General features: G+C 53.0%; 5 protein-coding genes across 5 annotated transcripts; 4 read left to right on the plus strand and 1 right to left on the minus strand.

Annotated features, from left to right (window-relative positions):
* Positions 1-660: 660 nt before the first annotated feature.
* On the plus strand, positions 661-3,123 carry LTR64_002799 (uncharacterized protein; the record flags this gene model as incomplete). Its single annotated transcript, XM_064897164.1, has 1 exon — positions 661-3,123. One exon carries the CDS (start codon positions 661-663, stop codon positions 3,121-3,123), a length of 2,463 nt encoding a protein of 820 aa, XP_064756114.1.
* Positions 3,124-7,116: 3,993 nt separating this feature from the next.
* Positions 7,117-7,750, plus strand: LTR64_002800 (uncharacterized protein; the record flags this gene model as incomplete). Its single annotated transcript, XM_064897165.1, has 2 exons — positions 7,117-7,556; positions 7,597-7,750. The coding sequence occupies 2 exons, from the start codon at positions 7,117-7,119 to the stop codon at positions 7,748-7,750; spliced, it is 594 nt and encodes a 197-aa protein (XP_064756115.1).
* A 40-nt stretch (positions 7,751-7,790) lies between these two features.
* Positions 7,791-10,008, plus strand: LTR64_002801 (uncharacterized protein; the record flags this gene model as incomplete). The annotated part of the gene is made up of 3 exons (XM_064897166.1): positions 7,791-8,145; positions 8,226-8,660; positions 8,705-10,008. 3 exons carry the CDS (start codon positions 7,791-7,793, stop codon positions 10,006-10,008), a joined length of 2,094 nt encoding a protein of 697 aa, XP_064756116.1.
* A 547-nt stretch (positions 10,009-10,555) lies between these two features.
* On the minus strand, positions 10,556-12,695 carry LTR64_002802 (uncharacterized protein; the record flags this gene model as incomplete). The annotated part of the gene is made up of 2 exons (XM_064897167.1): positions 10,556-12,219; positions 12,272-12,695. 2 exons carry the CDS (start codon positions 12,693-12,695, stop codon positions 10,556-10,558), a joined length of 2,088 nt encoding a protein of 695 aa, XP_064756117.1.
* Positions 12,696-15,600: 2,905 nt separating this feature from the next.
* Positions 15,601-18,751, plus strand: LTR64_002803 (uncharacterized protein; the record flags this gene model as incomplete). The annotated part of the gene is made up of 7 exons (XM_064897168.1): positions 15,601-16,603; positions 16,659-16,844; positions 16,905-17,207; positions 17,260-17,610; positions 17,661-17,706; positions 17,764-17,790; positions 17,845-18,751. 7 exons carry the CDS (start codon positions 15,601-15,603, stop codon positions 18,749-18,751), a joined length of 2,823 nt encoding a protein of 940 aa, XP_064756118.1.
* Positions 18,752-21,077: the final 2,326 nt, after the last annotated feature.

A 21,077-nucleotide genomic window follows, 5' to 3' on the forward strand; every position in this document is an offset into this window, starting at 1 on the left:
CACACCTAGATTCGACCGAATAATAAAAGTGAGGTCCACCAAGCGTTAAGCATTCCTACCTACTGAAATTACAACTGTACGAGAAAGTATAGCATCTACATTATCGTTTAAAAATCGATATTACGTTACAAGGACCCTTTAAATGTCAGGCTACCGCTAAGCATTTACCCCTTTCAATTTTACGGCGTAATAGTGCGTCTCGGCACAACACGGGCGCGTTCGTGCAAGCGTTGGCGTTACGATTTTTTCCTGTGCGTCTGCCATGTGTCTTCTCTTCCGTCTAGCGACTTGTCTACGAAAGATGACAGGCCAACAGGCGATATACCTAAAGTCCCTCGCGAAATGACCCTACGAACAACGAGAACGGCCTAGAGACCGAGATGCAACGGACTTACAGTACAATGTTTACTCTAGAAGGATCGGAAAGAGAATCAGGCAGCTTCGCAGCAGGAGGCGGAGTGAAGCCTGGAAAGTGCAGTCCCGCTAAAACCTGCCGTCCCTACTGCCGCCTGGCGAGTGCGCTGTTGAAACAACACCGACCGACACTTTGAACATCTCTCGTCGAAGACAGCGCACTGTTGTACGCGAGCAATGTCACTATCGGTTTTCGATCATGCGCAGCTCAAGAGAACAGGGTATATCCTCTAAGACCTCGACGGAATGCGTCTCCTCAAACGACAACCGTTGGCTGGAGTCAGCACTTCCAACCAGTTCAGCCTGACCGAGTTCCGTCCTTCAAATATCCCACCAGTATATGCCATTCTATCCCGCCGATGGGGGCCCGACGAGGTCACACTGAAAGACGTGGAATCGGGTACTGCTGAGACAAAGGCTGACTATCGGAAGCTCGAGTTCTGTGCGGAGCAAGCCGCTCACGATGGGATTGTATACTTTTGGATCGATACCTGCTGCATCGACAAAGCCAACAACACGGAACTCTCCGAAGCCATCAATTCGATGTTCAAGTGGTACCAAAATGCGACCAAGTGCTACGTGTACTTGGCCGACGTACCCATATATAATAGCGCTGGTGGTACACCCACCAAAGACCAGTGGGAAGCAGCATTTCAAAAAAGTGAATGGTTTGATCGAGGCTGGACGCTCCAAGAATTGATCGCTCCTCAGGCGGTTGAGTTCTTCTCCGTGGAGGGTAAGAAGCTGGGTGACAAGATGTCACTCGAAGGACCGATTCATCAAGTCACCGGGATTCCAATCGACGCTCTTCGAGGCAAGCCGCTCGCGCAATTTGACGAGCAAGAGCGACTTTCATGGACAGCTAGGCGCGAAACAACCATCGAAGAAGATGCTGTATACTGCCTCCTGGGCATTTTCGACACCCATATGCCCCTCATCTACGGTGAAGGACGGCAAAAAGCGTTGGCGCGGCTGCAGAGAGAGATTCGAATATCTGCTGACCCTGCATTGCTCGTCGCAAGCGATACCCCATGGGTTGTGCCCTTCGAAAGAAATCCACGCTTCACTGGCCGCGAGACACAGCTTGGCGACCTTCAAGGAAAACTTTTCGCCAAGGGCCACACCTCGAAAATTGCCATCACAGGACTCGGCGGGGTGGGCAAGACACAGCTGGTGCTCGAACTGCTCTACAGAACGAAGACGAAGCATAAAGGTTGCTCGGTCCTATGGATACCGGCCACCAACACCGAAAGTCTGCACCAAGGATACCTCATCGTGGCACGACAGCTTGAAATAGCAGGGCACGAAGATGACAAGGCGGACGTCAAGAAACTCGTACAGGATTACCTAAGCAAGGAAGACACTGGCCAATGGTTGCTGGTGTTTGACAATGCTGACGATATCCATATGTGGATGACACCTCTGCCTACACCAGCGCGCCAGGATGTGGAGGGCTCAGTGCAGATTTCTTCGGGTCAACCTTCCCGTTTGATCGACTACCTCCCCAAAAGCAAGCGAGGATGCATCATCTTCACAACGCGTGATCGGAAAGCAGCAGCCAAGTTAGCCCAACAGAACATCATCACAGTGCCAGAAATGAGCGAAACGGCGGCAAGAGAGCTCCTGAAGAAATGTTTAGCCACTCCTGACCTCGTCGATCATCTACCGGACGCAACAGCACTACTGGCAGCGCTCACACACCTGCCACTTGCCATTGCCCAAGCAGCGGCTTACATCAACGCGAATGGCATTACGCTCGCTGATTATCTATCACTCCTCGACGAGAAGGAAGAAGAGACAATCGAGGTTCTGAGCGAGGAGTTTGAGGATGGCGGAAGATATCACGAGGTGAAGAACCCTGTGGCCACCACATGGCTAATCTCGTTCGAGCAAATCCGACAGCACGATCCTCTGGCGGCCGAGTACCTGTCGTTCATAGCTTGTATCAATTCCCGAAACATACCGCAGTCTCTTCTCCCATCAGAATCGTCGCGAAAGAGGGAGCTAGAAGCTATCGGCACTCTCACTGCATACTCTTTTGTCAGCAGGCGACCTGTCGAGTCTGCACTCGATGTCCATCGGCTGGTACATTTAGCGACCAGGAACTGGCTTCGAAAGGAAGGAATGCTGAGCCAGTGGATGGAGAAGACCATCACACGTCTCGAGGAGGTATTTCCAGACGATGACCATGACAACAGGAGCATCTGGAGAATATACCTCCCGCATGTGCGCCAGGTGTTAGAGTCGGATCTGATCAGTAACAGTGGGGAGAAAAGAATGGCTCTCGTGTGGAGATACGGACAGTGTCTTTACAGCGACGGAAGGTGGAGTGAGGCCGAGGCGTCGTTTAACGAAATTCTTGCGACAGAAATGAAGACGCTCGATGAAGAGAGCCCTTCAGTTCTGAGCAGCATGGCCTGGCTGGCGTCGACGTACAGTAACCAAGGCCGGTGGGAGGAGGCGGAACAGCTGCAGGTGCAAGTGGTAGAGACTTTTAGGACAAATCTAGGGGCTGAGCATCCTTCCACGCTGACCAGCATGGCCAACCTGGCGTTCACGTGGAAAGGGCTCGGTCGAGACGTAGAAGCGGTACAGCTGATGAAGGACTGTGTCCAGCGTCAAACTCGTATCCTAGGCGCTAAGCATCCTGATTCTTTATCTTCTCATCTTGCGATAGACGAATGGGAACTTGAGCATTCAAGGCGTTAGTGGTGGAATCACTAGTACAGAGGAAACCGCTTGAAGCCTTGATGTACGTGAGTACAATTCAAAAATGCAGACAAAGCAGACCGATTTGACTTGGTTTGATCTGATGACCCCAGTGCAAAGGTCCAACCTACAACCTGAAGTGCGTGTTCACGATCAGCTGTTGCAGGTTTGACATAACCGCGTCTACGGCGGTCTATTTCAAGCCGAGCGCGCCTACTGTCTATCTTCTTTGCTGGCAGTCTTGGTTTTTCTGAAAGACTCTCCTTCTCTTTCGCGGGTTATCTCCTCCTTTCCCATGTCCCTTCACCCACTCTACTCGACAGTCATTTTTTGGTCGACCAACTTCAACCTATCGCGCGATCAAGTGTGGTGGTTCGATACAATTTTTGGCGTGGGACATGGGCGCCCGATCTGCGTTATTCACTCTGTCGGAATAGCAATTTCATTGGTTCATTGGACAGTACCGAGGTATGCCTTCTAGGACTTACCGAGTTCGTTGACAGTTTCTGCTGTTGACTTTATAGTATCACACAGGATGTGCTGTGTTGTCGATACAGTGTATCGGCACATCGCGCCATCAAGGCCTATCTGAATAAAGTGCAAGCGTGATCCTCCGAGCAGAGATCGTGTGGTAAGCACGAGTAGGTGGAAAATGTTTCCATAGCTACTGATGCAAAGAAAGAAGGCTTGCTAGGGCCTCACCACCCCGACATCAATGCCCCCTATCAGAAACATATGGGTTCATCATCCAGCCACAGAATGTAGGGTGTCGAGCGGATCCCGTTAGGCAGGATGAGCAGGTGCACGCTGTCATGCCTGCACTTCATGCGCAAGAGTGAGTCTTGTCGACCTCTCCTGCGGTACTCCGCCTCATTTTTGGCGCTCGTTAGGCGTTCTTTGCTAGGGAGATCCGGATCAACGCAACACTAGGTCTGCCCTACTGTATAGGCACAACCAGTGGATATTTAGCCACAGCCCCTGCGGTGGAGACGCTGTGGGCACAAGTTCCGTGTGTACAACACCAAGGGAACAATGGCAACACATTGTCAAATCTCTGTCAGCCCTTCTAGGCTTGTCCACTCGGCTGTGCGTTGTGCCTTGTTTCGCAGCTGGGTTCTTGATGGCTTGTGGCTCTGTTGTGATGACAAGCTTCTGCGCCCGGAATAGATCTCGTAAAGCCAGAATTGGAAAGACCGCCATCAGTCGTAGTTTACCTTCATGCCTATAAGAAGCACATAAACTTGATGCACCGTCCGTTTTGAGCTGTATCATCTTCTTTTCACGGCGATCGTGGCTTTCGAAAACAGGTCTAGTGGCAGCATGAATTTATGGAACACTCTGTGTATGGAGCGGGCACCAGGTTTACCAATCTTCACCTCCAGTGCTAATTCGGTGACAGCTTGGAACGAAAAATTCCTCATCGTCATATGCATCCTTATCATCGTTGGGCTCGTCTTCGCCGGCGTTCGCGGATGCTGTCAAACTTGGCGTCATCATGGCCGGGGTGATACACAGGGACTTCGTACTCCTAGAGGAGAAGTACCAGATGAAGTCATCATTTAGTCATCGAGATGCCCAAATTGTTGGGAACAAGAAGGAGATGAGGAGAGCGCCCAACAATAGCCGTGAAGGTGACCACAGATACAGTGTTTTAGCGCAGGAAGAAGAGTTGCGTTTCCGTGCTTATTAGATTGGAGGAACCCATATCACTTTCTCCAAAGGTTCATCTTCTCAAGTTCAGCTCTGTGTCACCACTGCAAAGGTCGACAAGACCTGAGCGAGGCTGCTACGCGAGGGACGCGAAAACTTACCAAGGGTTGGATCTGCTGAGAACACGTGACCTCTGTCACGGCGCGCCTACGTCTTTCGCTTCTGTATCCAATGTTTCCCAGATGAGGTATAGCTATATTCTATGATCCTGGTGTCGTGCACTTCCACGGTATCACGTAGTGATGCGGTGCGAATCAATCATGTGATGTGGCCCAGAACATGACTAGCTACGCAGACACCACTCGATTTGGTGGTGTCTGACTTCCACGCTCAACGCCTCACTCCAGGTCTGGCCCGCCTGGCTCATAGCTGCTGGCGATCCGGCACCCAGATATGGCACAGATCACCACTTTGGTGAGGCCTCTAACATGTATGGTTCCGGACGACAGCTACACGACGATCAAGAAGTGATCACTACGACAATGGCCCTGTCAATCAAGCGAGCGCTTGGAGGCATGAAGCGACAAGACCACCAAAGCGTCAGAGGATCTCCAAGCCATTGACATAAACCTCGTTTCACTCGCTTTTGGCATACACGGGGGAGTCCTGACGCCGCCCACTCGATCTCTCATTCAAGCAGCCTACCAAGCTTGCCGTTGCTAGCACTTCACTCCCGTACGACCGCGTCCACATCTTCTCCTTTTTTTTAAGGACCTCCCTGAGGGCCTGCTAGAATTATAACGATCATAACCATGCACTTCCCGATCCTCCTCCCACTGGCAGCCCGTTTGGTCGCAGTCGTTCTCTCCGCTCCAACCGAAACACCCACAATCACCTTTTGCAACGAGTACTTTAGTCCGTCGTATGATTGCATCACAGAGCAGTTGGACAACGACTGTCATTTGATCCCAGACTCCAACGCCAAGGGTGACAAAGGAAGCAGTGTCTGGGTAAGTCCAGTGACATCTTCTTTCCCTCGCTGCACGTTGATGCTTCGTAATACAGAGTCGTGAGACCAACTACTGTCCATTCCTTCTCGACTTTCGCCATGAGGAAAAGACTAACAGAATACATGGTACTGTAGCTCTTTGGGACTGGTGGCAGGAAGAGCTGCCTGGTCTTCGAGGGCAACGAGTGTAACAATGTGCAACATGTCTCATCTGACATTACCACCATGAGGTCTTTTGCTCTGGACATCACGTGGAGATCTTACCAGTGTCGGGACATTTAAGACCGCATGAGTCGCGACATCACTGCGCAAGTCGGGTCGGAGCGGGCCGCGATAATGGTTCCAAAGCAGATTTTGAATGCAGGTCGCCTTCAGCTCTTTTGAAAGGGTCTTCGTATGGTGGGTCATTTTTGGACTTGCTAATCAACAGCAGGTCTGTGCCTCACCGTAATGGCATGGAGAAGAAAGAGAAGAGCATTCCGCCGCAGGACTAGAAAGCTGTGACAGAAGCAATTTGTGAAGATGGGTCGCCGGTCTACTCGTGTGCTTATCTATCGTTAATTCGCCTCATCATGTCTCGGTGTCCTCCAAATATGATGTAGATACCGTGTCTGCGTAACGCTCTTGTCTATCGAGTTTCTATCGCGACTTGAAAAGCTCCAATGCCTTGAAGTTTACCGTGATGTGAAAGAACTAGTAAGTTGACAATCAGGCACAAGGCGTTGATGGTATTTCGGTCTCAACTAACCTATCTTCTGCCAGTATTCTCTCATAACTCGTATATCACGATCGTCCTAAAGGCGGAATGCACCCTTCATTAGCTAGAAAGAACAAATACTTTTGCGGTATCACCATAACCTTGCTCTCATGACGAATTCCTGTGATATCGTGCAATCTATAAACTTGAGCATACAGCGTACAGTGGTTCTGATATTGCGTATGCTCTCAGCTTTTAAATGCCTGTCATCACGTGCGGCCGGCCTGGGATTTCTCCACGTTATTACCATCCGCTCGTCGATCCTTCATGCACGATTCAGCCGCATCGATGCCAACTTCGGCTTCCACTCACCATTCGACCTAATCGAGCTTTCTTCAACATGCTTGTGCATCGTGTCTCTAATCTGAGCTACAGCTCGAGTCTGAGCGCCCTGGAAAGTCTGAAATCGAGCAGCGGAGTTCTGGGGACGCGCAGGCCGGAGCCATTGCATATCGGACTCGAACCACACACTCGATTAAGTCTATAGTGGACGCCTATACATCCTCAAACTCATCTATGAGAATCGAAAAATCCACGAGAATCAGACGATCTACAAGAGTTCGAATCATTCCAGCACATGGCTTCCGCCCCTCCTCCTCGCGACCGGGGCGACTTTGAGATTGCCGTGACATGTGCCTTGTCCCTGGAAGCTAAATGCGTGTATGACGCGCTGGACAAGATCTGGGACGACAAGAAATATGGCAAAGCCCCGAACGATGACAATGCCTACACCCTCGGAGTGATCAGCGAGCACCATGTCGTGTTGGTCCACATGCCCGGCATGGGCACCATTCGCGCGGCGTATGCGGCGGGCCACTTGAAGATGAGCTTCCCCCACATCAAGCTGGCTCTGGTGGTGGGCATTTGTGGAGGGATGCCTCGTGGGACCAGCAACGAGGAAATCGTGCTCGGTAATGTGGTCATCAGCAAAGCGCTCATCCGATATGACTTTGGGAAGCAATACCCGCACGGGGTTCAAGAGGAAGACGGACGTGCTGGACACTCTCGGTCCACCGAGTGAGAAGATGCTCGCTCTCTTAGCCAAATTGGGGACCAGACAGCACCTGCGAGACATGCAAAACAATACCGCCACCTTTCTCCACGCCCTCCGGCAGAAGTCGTCGCAAACCAAACATCCCAGTATCGAGAACGACATCCTCTACCACTCGTCCTATACCCCACCAGCACCACCCACCTGTTGCGTGCGATGAGTGTGGGCACGGTGACGGGGTGTGTGAGGCCTCCGTGACGATGGAATGTGAGGACCTCGGGTGTGAGTCGGTCATGCGTGTCACTCGCAAGCGCCTGGTCAGTCCATCCACCACTCAGCCCATGATTCACTTGGGCACAATGGGTTCCGGGGACACGGTGATGAAGTCGGGCCACCACCGTGACGCGCTCGCTCAGCGGGAGGGAATCATCGCGGTCGAGATGGAAGGAGCCGGGGTGTGGAGGCATGGCCCCAGCATCGTCATCAAAGGCGTATGTGACTACGCCGACAGTCACAAGAGGAAAGGCTGGCAAGGGTATGCGGCGGCCACGGCGGCTGCTTGTGCGAAAACTTTCTTGATGGAGTGGACTCCCGAGAGGAAACCAAGCAGTTCAGGTCAGCTTTGAATGTTCCTGTCAACAGTTCTCGTCCTTACAGCTCGCCGCCTATCATCGTTTCTACTAACTGTGGTGCAGCTAACGAACCCAGAACCAACCAACACTTTCTCGTTCCGAGGCGACGCGCGAAGGACTTCTTTGGTCGTGAGGACGAGCTCAACAAGATCGCTTCTTGCTTTGGTGATGAAAGTGACCAGCCTCGCATCTTGGTCTTGCATGCGATGGGAGGACAAGGCAAGAGCCAGATTGCCCTTGAGTACTGCCAGCGTACTCGCCACACCTACGGGGGTGTGTTTTGGGTCAATGGCAGCTCGACCTCCACGACCACACAATCTCTGGTCCGCATCGCACAAGAACTCAACGCCTCAGCTGCTGCAGCGTTACCTGACGACGATGCCAGAGTTGCGTTTGCTCTCCGGACGCTGGAACGGTGGGAGCATCGTTGGCTGATGGTGTTTGACAACTGTGACGATGCTGCCACTTTCTCGGAGGTTGAGCGATTCATGCCACAAGGTAATGTCTTTCATTTGGAGATGGAAGCGTGCTGACTCTTCCAGTCGGTAGAGGGAACATTCTCTTTACGAGTTGGCATCGAGATCTGGAGGAGCTCGGCGATATCATTGAGGTACCACCGATGCCTCCCAAGCCCGGCGTGACACTCCTTCTGCACCGATACCACGGTATCAATATCGAGGATTACATGTCCGAAGGCACCGCCATAGTGAATCGTCTCGGTGGTTTGGCTCTGGCCATCGACCAAGCGTCAGCCTACATGCAATACACCCGTCTACCACTCAACCAACTGAGCACCTTTCTGCCGCAGTACAACGCTCGACGTGAGAAGGTCCTCCAGCACACCACACGCAATTTTTGGAAGTACATGAAGATCAGTCACCCGAACGAACGGCAGACAGCCATCAACGCTTTCACCACGTGGGAAATGTCCTTTCAACAGCTTCTCGAGGCTTGGGAGGAACGAGACAGTGTGGCCCACTTTCTGACGCTTTCAGCTTTCTTGGGTCCGACCCTGGTCAATGAGTCTCTGTTTCCGTTTCACTGGGCATTGAGTGAACCTCCACCCACGTGGATGTGCGTCTTCACCGGACCGTCACCAGAAGGGGCCACGGAGGAAGGTCTTCCATCTGGAGTGAAGCGCGACACTGTTGCACGAGACAACGCGATGTCTAACCTGTCTCAAGCCCATCAACGAACTAGTTTTGGCGACCCCCGGGAGTCCTGGAATGCGGACCACTTTTGGCAGCTTATATACCAGGCGTCCCAGATATCGCTCCTACCGAGTATATCACCAGTAACCGAGTCAGCAGGAGCAAGTTTTCTCCTTCACCCTCTGATCCACGACTGGCTCCAACTTCGACTGGCCCCTCGAGAACGCCAGACATACACTCGTGAGGCTGTCGACGTGATAGCCAGCTCCATTCGGATTTCCACGACCAGGGACAGCGATGCCCCGGTCAAGTTGGCCCTTCTCCTGCACATGGATGCGGTCCTCGCAAGCGATAATGAGTTCTTCCACGACGAGCATCGGCTTGGTCGAGATATATCTACCTGCGACGATGCCCACTGGTTTGCATCATTCTATCGAGACCAGGGCCGATATGATGCCAGTTTCAGTCTACGTCGTGTGGAAATGGAGACGAGGGAGAGAGTGCTGGGCAAAGAGCACTCCGACACACTGAGCAGCATGGGCAACCTGGCTACAGTGCTGAGAGATCAGGGCCAGCACGCTGAAGCCGAGCAGATATACCGCGTGGTAGTGGAAGCAGGGGAGAGGGTGCTCGGCCGCGAACATCCCGACACGCTAACTAGCATGAACAACCTGGCTACAGTGCTAAATGATTAGGACAAGTATCCTAGGGCAGAACACGTCCAGCTTCAAGCCTTCGAGACCTCTCTAATGACCCTATAGCTGCAACATCCAAATGTTAGGGTATATCTTAACTTACTTTTACACATCTAGGCAAACCAAGGTCGAGAAGGTGTTGAGATCGAAAGCGTGCTTGGGAATATTCTTGGAAAGATGGATAATCTCAGAGGGACAGAGCCTAAGTAGTCATGAATTGCTACTGGTATGTGGACCATCTGCACACCTAACTGGTTGTGCACATGTCAAAGCCAGGAGCGAAGACTACTGCATCAGTCTGAGCATGTTCACTGCGTCTTCTCCAAAGAACACTCCTGAACGACTGTCGTACTCTGACTCACCTTTCTTCTTTTCCTACTGTTTCTTCTGTTTGGCTTCATTCCTTCCATCATGTCTTTGCCTTTTTCCTCCGACCACCAGGTAACTGAAGAAAGACTATGGTCCTGTGCCGTTGATTATCGGAAATGGAGGCTGTCTCCTTGACCAAAATGAGCGGACTGTTAAGGATAGATCGGCCATATCATTGCTATCTCAGCGATATGGTGGAGGTCGGTCCATCATGCCAAGCACGGTGAGAAGCCCATCCAATACCGACGCGACTATATGATACCGGGCCCAGCTGACGGCCATTCTCACGATTGAGAAGCAAACCCCTACAATGCCACTTTCTGAACCTTTTTGAACACTCAACCGCGAGAAACAGGAACTCCGTCTGAGCTCCTCTCTCCACATCAAAGTGGCAAATATTACCACCATCATTGTCAATCTCATTCTTCAACTTATCGAAGCCTTGCGGCCAAAACATGTAATCATCGTCTTCTGCAGGAGGGTCCTTCCAACACCGGGCCGTAGGCTTCGCCTCCGGTGTTAAGGATACCTCGCAGCATTGTATCTGCCCTGACAAGACCAGAGTCTCTGATGGTGTCTCAAAATTCAGAACTTTGTCCAGGACGATGCAGGACTCTGATTCGCCTAAGATGTCGCCACCACGACTCAAGATAGCGTCCCTGTTATTGGCCCACGACCATGTAGGTGCCCATCTACGCTGGCACAGGGCCATTGGACGTTTCTTCGGTACCCACAGGAGATCGCTTGAGAGAGTATGTTCCCACAGCCCAGACAGATATCGTCCTGGGAGGTACAAAGAAGCCATCCTTGCGGCGCCCCTAATTCCAGGGAGCCGATCTTTCTCGAATGTGAGCTCTAACTCAGAGTACTCTGTGAGGAGCTCAGACCACGCCTTCAGAAGCATCCGAGTAGCGAACTTCTTTCCGATGTCATTGGTATGATTGGCCAATGTGAATAGACATCTGTAGAATGTGGCTGCCATCTTGATCGAATGGGCGCCTAGCGGGGTTCTAGCGCTACCGTCTTCAGCACAGAAGAGAGATGCACATTCCCAGTAAACCTGTCGCCCTGTAAAATGTATAGTGCGTCGAGAAAACAGTCTCTCTTGCATTACCCAGCCTCTTTTTGCAAGTGGGTTCTCGTATGTAGCAACCTCAAATTCCTCTTCGAAGAAATGGTACTTTTTTGCGAACATGAGTGCTCCATCCGACTGCGCCATGCTTGTCTTTCGAAATGGAGCCTCTACGAAAGGGACTCTCGGTGCGAAGAGGAATGATTTATTCGAATCATCTGAGGATGCCACTGCAACGGTGACAAATGCCTGGGCATAGATGAGGCTCATCTTCTGGAACTCTAAGGACCAGTCAGCGCCATTGTCTCCTTTCTGAATAATACACAATGCATCCACCCAGAGGTATCGTATTTTGAGCTCACGGCAGAGTAATATTGCGTCTTGGATAGTCTTCGAGAGCAGATCAATCTCAAACCCGCGCCGCATTGTCTCAAGTTTGTCCCTGTGCGTGACTAGTCGTTGAGACTCGCCCCAGCGATAACTCAGAGCGAGATACTGTTCTCGAGTTTTGACGTCGACCAATCTGACTTTCGATCGGTCCTTCATTTCAACGTCGATCAATCGACTGGGTAATCCGGAGTTCTGGTACACCGCGAAGTGTGCCTTTGCTATCGTCTCAACCTGCCTCAGGGAGCATTGTGGGTTGGCCCGAGAGTGGCATTGTTTGCAATCGTTTAACAACGTGGAAAGCCTGCGAATATTCTGGTCTGTGAGCGCATAGCGATCATTGAGTTGAACACCCTGTATACCAGCCTTCTCGGCGGCTGAGCCTTTAGCGAGATTTAGCTAAGTTGATAAGCATGAAATCCGAGTTTTTCTTACCATGAGCAGCGACCATGACCACTTGTGCATTCAAGGGATAGAAGCAGCAATGCTTGTCCACGTTTCCGCCAACTACCAGGGCTGCTTCTTTCCATAGAAGGATCTCGTCGATAGGTCCTTCACGAAATCGTCGACCGTCGCTTTCCTGAGGAATGGTCCTGCCAGCGGCGACCAAGCGCACTGGACCACTGTCTTCAAGGAGGCTGTGCTGGAAGGCGTTAGGGCGATCCAGACTGCGCTGTATCGACTCTACGAAGAGGTTGCATAGAGCGCAATGGTGCGAGCTAAGAAGGAGCAACCCCCAAGTTGGCTGATGCTCATAGCCCGGGCTGCTCTTCAGGTCTTGTAGATTGATACTGGTGCAGCAATCACAAAGGTCTCCACCTTCGGAGACTTCTGTTTTCGATCTCGCAACAACATTCATTGTATGTTATGTTGATGTGTAAACGCAGTAGAAGCAAAGGATGTATAGAAGGAACTTATTGGCAGCTTGCTGTGGAACAGCCCATGCGAACAGAATCGAGGATGAGAGCTCATCGCCGGGCAGCCGACACAAAGCGTGGCGCGCAGGTTCTGCCCGGCTAGATGCCTGTGCAGCATTGACCGTGCCCGAAATCATCACGTGGCGAAGCGAGCTCTGTCTCTACAGCCGCCAAGCATGCTTCTTGGCTAGCTAACTTCGTCTTGTAGGCTATACCAATACGTCCTGCGGTAGTCTCGTGCATGGCTGGCTAAGATGCCGGAATACTGTAAATAGAAAACTAATTCTGAAGAGCACGTTATGTAGTATGACGCTGCTGACGTGCATGGCATAGCAATGCTGATAACGATTTTTTTGCCAGCTGCTACACCAGAACAGCCGCCGACCTGGTTCAGGTAAGTGCCCCTGATATCGATCAGCAGCAGATGCTGACCTACCACAGCATGAATTCTTGTCCGTCAACTGGCACCCTGAGGAACTGACCGCTCTGGTGGCGGTAGCAGGCTTCGTGGTGCATCGCTTTTTTGGCTTTTCGGAGCACATTTCGACATAGAGTGATCGGGATGTCTGCCTACTTTCTTGCTGCACTCACATTCCGAGTAGTCTTGTACTGTTTCTCTCCAAATGTGACATGTCTACCTCATACCTTTCGTCCATCCAGATCATGCGTCCCTGTAGGCACTAGATCATGCGTCCGTATAAGCCAGAAAACAGTTTTCCATTCGCCAAAGACTTCCATATGAATCCATCAGACAAGCCTCACGACAAACCGCGAATACATCCAGTTCGCGACACTCCCAAACCATGAAAGTTGACCCCAGCGAGTGGACTCGTCGAGCCAAATGGCGCCTGTGAAAGACTCATCCTCTTCCAAACTGACTAAAGCTTACCGGCCGTGCCAGAACAGATCATTGATTAAGCGAATGGGGAGATGTGCTTCGGACCATTTGGCGTGTTTGGCGATCACGAGCAATCAATTCACGTGGATTGAGTGCCTCGTGAGAGCAAGTGACGGCCCTTGGGAAGTGGTGGGAGATGGAAGACTGAATTACACACAGAATGGTGGGTGTGTCAGATGACTTGACACTTTGCTCGATGCTCTGGTCAGACAATGTAGGCGGTCTCCATTGACGTAGAGTAGTGGCATGTCACGCAACGCAGACAACTCGTCCTCTTGAGCTTCTATATCTCGCCATCACCACTCCGCCTCTTGTGCCTGTACTAGGTCTGACCAGCTCGCTGCATGTCCCCCATCGCATATTACGCGGTCGTTGTGGCAGGACTGCTCGTGCTCTGCATGAGCCATGGATGGATCCAATATTTGAGTCATCGAGTGTATGGGATGCAGCGATGGCTGTGGATGCATCTGTGCCGCCGTCACTCGATTTGGAACTCCGCATGGCTAGGTTCGTGGACGTGGTGGACGGTTGGGGTCCAGCTGGGATTGATGGGAGCGCATCTACTGTTGATCTTCTTGCCGTCGACAGATATGCGCCGCGTAGCAGGCCGCGCTGGCGAGCTGGCTACGCTGCACCTGGGCGTATTTTGCCTCGGTCCGCATCTTTCCTACCAAGCAGACTGCCTACACCTCAGCCTGACAGACATGCGCTTCGTGCATGGGTGCTTGTCGGGATCTTTGGTGTTGGCGGTCGCTCTGCATGCCATCATCCTCAAGCCGAGCGCGTCAGCCTTTGCTGACGGACTGTCCCAACAGCTGTATGGAATTGTCGTGAGTCCTGGTCAACCTCTCTCTTCGCAGACATGATATACTAACCCGAGCAAGGCAGCGCTGGCCCTGGCAACCATGCTGGTTTTGTGCTGGCCACCCGTGCGACGATGGTGCTACGAGCTCTTTCTCCGATCTCACGGGTGAGCAGACGAGCACGGTCAGATCGACGACCACCTACTGCGACTGCCAAAGACCACGTGGGTGTGATCACTGGGCACACCGGGACTCATCAAAGGATCGAGACGTCCTGTGCCGGCGCGAGAGGAGCAGGGCAGACGCCAGAACGACGCGTAGACACGACACGCACACAGGAGCAAGGCCAACAACCACGTCGATAGGGCCATGTCTTGTTCAGTGTGTTGTTTGTGTCCGCGTCTAGGTGCGAACGACGGACCAGGAGGTACTTGGTTGTCGACCAAGGAAGTCTTTAGTGCTACACAGGTGGTAATACGACCAGTAGAATGCGGTGGGCATGTTCATGCACCGTAACGAGGACGGATAATGGTGGTTCTCTAATGATAGGGGATGCGACCGAGGCGTTGAGTAGCGGTGTACTGCCCAGAGCCTGTGGCGGAAGGTGCTTCGCAAGCATTGACCTTCCGCCGGACCGCTCACGACCACAAATACATGTTTCTGGTGTTTGATGTCTCACCAAATACTGATGCTCGCCAAAGTTGACGAAGAATCTGCAGCACTCTTACTTCCTACAGACCTTCGCGAGATAGGCTCCCCAAAGAAGACACACAGAATGATAGTCAGAAGGGTGCATCAGCTCCACCTCGATGGACACCTTGTCTGACTGATCAGCGTCATACATTCGACCGAGAACAGAAGAGCAGGACCCGTAGACCACCATGCCACCAGGGGGCATCAGGTTCTGGTGGAGGAGGAAGCAATGTCGCTCCCACCACCGAGACTGCCTGCCTGCACAGATGTTGGAAGGACACCCTTCCACAGCACGGCGTATCGGGCCGGCCTAAGGACCTTTCCAACTAGCTAATCAGCAAAGTTGCGCTGTTTCGGTGGGAGTTGTTTCCAACCCCCGCCTGCCGACATAAAAGTCAAGGTTTTCTGGGAATCCAGTGATCGTTCTCTTTCTTTGCACCCTTTGATGCGGCGATGGTCTCTATCCTGCTCCGCTGTGCGCATGTCCAGTGGCTCGATCTTGATCAAACCGACTCGCATTGGACACTGACCGATTCGGGTCGGCTTCGGCGCATCATCAGCGATCTGCCGCATCCCGATCGGCAGCAGCCATCCGTGGTGTTCTTCGTGGGCAAGCGCTGCAAGGCCGAGACATTACGAGCGCTGTACACCAGCAACAACGTGAGCAGACGAGCGGCGCATGGCGTCGCCAACGTTCTGCTCGACCAGACCAGCGATATGGCACCGCACCCGGTCTTGCTGGCTGACTGCACCCTGGATGCCACACCCACAAGCCTGGCTGGCCCGTGGAGGATGTGTCATGAGGCTCATCGGGTCACCCTTGCTCAGCACGACCTGCTCGACCAGGACATGGTCGCCTTCATTCAGGTCAATCTGCTCTTCTCTTTCTCCCACGTGGTCTGTGTCTTCGCGGATGATCTCGGTGGTAATCGTGCTGCCGCGAGGTATGTCGAGAAGTGGACGAAACTGCGTCTCGGAACGGCAGGTGGGTTAGACGTTCGTCCACATCTGCTGGTCGTGACCACCGAAAGTCGGGACATGGATGCCTTGATGCAAGTCGAGTGTCATTCGTGTTTCGACTTGACGTTCGAATCGTTCTATATCGTGGTGCTCGATAAGATCGCGGTCATGTCGAACCGCGAGAAGGTGCGGCGGATACTCAATCACGTGATTGTGGATGCCCGCCAACTGCGGCAGGAGCGACACCTGCTGCTGAGTGCTTCCGCCCTGGCAGATGTCTTTTCGCGTGCCGTGGAGGCGATCGGTCAAGACGCGACGACACGCGTCGACTTGCTGACGTTGTCGCAGCATCCGGCACACTCACTAGCCCGCTCCCTGGTTGCACGTCGTCTGCAGCACTTCCTGTCGCTCGCCGTCGGGCCATGCCCGACATCGACCATCGACCAGTTGCTTGCCTCAGCCTTGCTGGTGCAAGGATATATTCCCACAACACACAGTAAGGAAAAGAAGTTTCACAATCACGAAGACATGGGTGCTGACCAAAACGACAGGCTTTGCGCCTTCGATCGTGTTTGACCGGTTTTTCCGACCCATCCTCGACCTCGTTGCGCTACCTCCGCGCGAGTCCACGGGAGGAGGATCCGTCACTGCTGTCAGCATTCGAGAACAGTTTGCGTCGTTGTTCCTCCACTTAGGCATCCACTGTACGGCTCGCGATCTGCGCCGGCAAGTCCTTCGTAAGCATAGATCGTCCGGAAGGTGGCTCAAGAGCACATATACATGTCTCTGGTGCTTAGTACGGCCAGCGGAGCGCACCTTGTCCTGCGGTCATCCCATCTGTGAAGAATGTCTTGACGGATACTACGCTCCCGGCTACGGCGTGTACACGTACGTGGTGGACGCGTGCCTCGTATGTGGGCGTCATGTGGCCATGGCATTCAAGGTCAAAGGTCCCACGGTGATGCCATCCCTGCTGGGCTTTGACGGGGGTGGCGTACGAGGCGTTGTCGCGTTGGTGCTGGCGCGACGGCTGCAGGACGCGCTGGATGTGCCGTACCCGTTTTGGGAGTTTTTCCACTCGGTGGTGGGAACCAGCGTGGGTACGGTGGTCGAGCCGTGTGGGCGATGGTCGTGGCTGACGAGAGTTTCTAGACGGGGTGATCGCCCTCGATCTGATTGTCCACCGTTCGTCTCTGGATGAGAGTCTGGCTCGCTTCCGGCGTTGGGTCACCCAGATTTTTCCTCCCAAACCGTACCGCTGTCTGCCGCACTGCCACAAGCTGCGCGATCTCCTCATCTGGCTTGTCCGAGACAGCAAATATGACTCCCGGGTGTTGGAGACCGTGATGCAACAGGCTTTCGGCACGACACAGCGGTTGTTCGAAGCATCATCGCAAAGCTGGTCCGGCCTCCGACTCGCCATCATGGCGACGATGGCATCCACGTCCCAACTCTGCATTTTCACGAACTACGGTGGACGGGCTGACCATCACCGGGACCCCGGTGAGCTGTTTCCTAACGGGCACCGCGAGGATGCACTGACGGTGATCCAGGCTACCGACTTCTCCGGCCCACCAAGATGGCCGAAGAACCACTGGTGTAGGAAGTGTAAGTCGACCTGTTCATCTGCGAGATGTTTTACTGAAGCTCTATCAGTGCCCGCGTCACCGTGGCGGCACCGGGGTATGTGATATCGCCCTCCCATCCTGCGTGCCGTGCGAGCTGACTTGGCTCTAGGTATTTGCGGCCGAAGATGGTCCAGGGTTTCGGCTTGCTCCAAGATGGAGGACTGCGAGCCAACAACCCCATCGAAGCTGGTCTGTGGGAGTTAGACTCGATCTGGCCCGGTCACGCCCGGCCCCGCCTGGTACTGTCGGTGGGTACGGGCTATCAAGGCTCTCCCGCTCACGAGCTGGGAGGCCGTCGAGGTTTCTGGTACGACAGTTTCATGCCTCGTATCATCCGCGCCTTTCTCTCGTCTCCGTGCCTGCACGGGCAGAACAGTTGGATCTCCCTGCTCAACCGAGTCGACAAGGCTGCGCAGGTCGATTTCTTTCGCCTCAATCTCGAGTTTGAAGAAGAGGAACCCGCGCTGGACGACGTGGCGCAGATCCCCTGGTTGTGTGAACTCACGACGAATACGACCTTGAATCTCATACCGTACCGGAATGCCATCTGGGCCTCGGCTTTTCTCTTCGAGTTGATAGAGCAGCCTCTGCTTAGCCGCGGTCTTTACACTTGTGAGGGAGTCATATATTGTAGCTTCCAGGACGCCCGACCACTGCTGCAGGCCATCCGTCGTGCATATACAGGTCCCCACATCGCGTTGGATGCCAAGGTACTGTCTCGTTTGGGGGGTGATGACGACTGTTGTTCCGGGTGTGGGTTCTTTCAGTCCCGCGTCAAGTTTGAGGTACGTCACCTGGACATCACAGTCGATCTCAGCATTGCTTTCGAGAAGGAGACGCGCCGTCACATCTCCAGCTTCCCCAACACCATGCAATGGTTCGTGGACAAGCAAACCCGCGACGGACAGTTGAGGTCGTGGCATTCGGTCGCCAAATGTCCCTGCTCTGGCTCAGATCGAAAGCGGAAGACATCCTGGTCAGGAGGGAGCGCTTCGAAAAGGGCGAGGAATGGTTAAGGAGGCATACAAAAATGAAAGGAGCAGTATTATGGCATGAATGAGAAAGTCCCTTTGGCTATAGTGTTCTTTGGCACGATGTCTGCCTCTCTACGCTGGCACTATAGCAGCAGCCAAGATCTGGTTCATCGGCGACCATGGGAGACACCACTGTCGCCGGGCATAACGACTCTGTCGGAACCACCATGTTAGATCTTTTGACGTCGAGTTTGACCGCTGGCATACAGTGGGCCAAAGGCAAATAAGCTCGACCAGTCTGGATATTCTCGTCGAGCGCCACGACGATATGGGGTGTTCATCACCATGGGCGCGCAACAGTGACTAGGCACTTTCCTGCACACGCCCACTTCCGGCATCACAGCTTCCTTCCTTGGTCGCATGGAGTCTGACACCTGAGTCAGATTGATGTCGACGACAAATGTCTCTTTCTGTCCTGCTGACGTAGCTTCTGTTGCAGCAAGTCGAGCCTTGGCACCCTGCGTTGCAGGATAATGGGCACAAAGTGGCAGAAAGGTGCTATCGATGCGGGCATACCGATGGCCGAAAGGTGACCTTGACATTCGGTGGTGATGCCCGTCATGTCAGCACCACGGCCACCGGAGGGGTCGCGGCGACGATGAAACACTCTAGTGCGGCCAAGCAGGCGGGCCGCTCGGCAGGCCACGACATCACAAACTGCTGCCACACCCGGACGAGAGGCAGACCGCATGCATGTACTGCTAACCAATCGCGGTCCTGTCGACCTGCTCATCCACAATACATCGAAGATGGGTGGGACCAATGCCGAAGTCTGCCACCAGACGGCGAGGTTGTATGTCGATCTACCAACCGATCTGCAAACCCTCCTGCTCCCTCACAAACCGACGTCCCTCACAAGACCGACTCGGTATATGATAAGGTTGCCACCACAAGTCGAGGCTGCGAACCGATCTTCGTGTCCCCTCTCCTCCTCGCCAAGTGGTGTTTCGGTCCATGAGCTGCTCCACTCCCAGATGGGTGAGGGTCTTCCTTACGTCCTCGAGGCTGCGTGTCAGTCTAGGTATCCCCACCTGTTCCTTGTAGGGTGGTGTTCATACCTCAGTAGTGCAACGTCAGTTGATCCTCACGCCCCCAATGCTGCTCCCACCAACAACGATGTTGCGCACCCACACAAATCCGTGGCCACCGGTCAGGGTCAAATTGATGCCCTTGGTGGTCATCTTGGACTGGTGTTTGCCATTGCCGCGCTCAGGGCCATGGAGATAGGACAATGCCACTGTTTGTGAGCGGAGCCTAGTCTAGTGCACAGTCAAAAGTAGCGCTGACCATATTTCATGCAAGAGGCCAATAGTCACATCACATGACAGCTAGTCAAAACCTCCAATCCTGTCTCAGTCACATCCATTAGCGTTTCTGAATTTATTGGTTTCTTCCAACAAAGCCAGCAGAATGAGGTGAACATGATGGTCACTCTCCCGCACCTTGTTTCCCGGTGATTCTGATCGTTCCTTCGGCACTGCGTAGGCTCACGAGGACAGCGCAAACGGAGGAGTCGATAAGAACAAGGTTGTTTCCCGGAGCTTCGTCCGCATCGAGTTGAATATTCGTGCCACTCTGATGATCAAATTATTTTTACCATTGTCTTAACCTTTTCCACCAATTTCCTCCTCATCCTCTGCGATATCATCGACGATGATTTTCTGCTCTTCTGCAACCATGGTTGATGTAGTTTCATTGTCGAGAGGGTGGAAGTCTTGAAAAGTTTTTGATATTTTATTAAAGATGCTGTCTAGCATTGCCAGCCCCGCAGTCGCATGTGCCACCCCACGGAGAGACCCGGGAAGACACGGAAGCCGATAGACGAATTGAAAGTGGCTCAGTTTACGACAGTGGTACAGGCGATGGACTAGGCCAAAAAATGTGTCAAGTGGTAAGATTATGATCGAACACTGAAGCAAGGCAAAGGTACTGGCCCTGGCGAACATAGGTATTGGCCTCGAGATTGAACAAACGGTGCTCCCCGAACGCCTGCATCGCGCGTTGGGATGGGAAACAATCCATCTGAGCCGCAAGTAGAGACTGAGAGACGTTCAGCAAGGTTCTCTTTCTCGTGAAATTGGAGAGCAGTGACGTACATCAATTGCAACCATAGAGCATCCTGCGGTCGCTCGATCAAATACCTCTTGAGCCAAAACACACCGAAAGTAAATACTCCCGAACCAATAATCCGATTCGGCGAAGTTCTCGTCGCGTTATGCAACAGAGGCGGTATCCTCTTGGTCCGAGTTCTGTGAATCTTGTCCGTCATTCTCTACAGGCAGGTTTGAGCCGCCCAAAGGGACGAAAT

The sequence above is a fragment of the Lithohypha guttulata genome (assembly GCF_036872675.1).
Source record: "Lithohypha guttulata strain CCFEE 5908 chromosome Unknown scaffold_2, whole genome shotgun sequence".
NCBI classification, from domain to species: domain Eukaryota; kingdom Fungi; phylum Ascomycota; class Eurotiomycetes; order Chaetothyriales; family Trichomeriaceae; genus Lithohypha; species Lithohypha guttulata.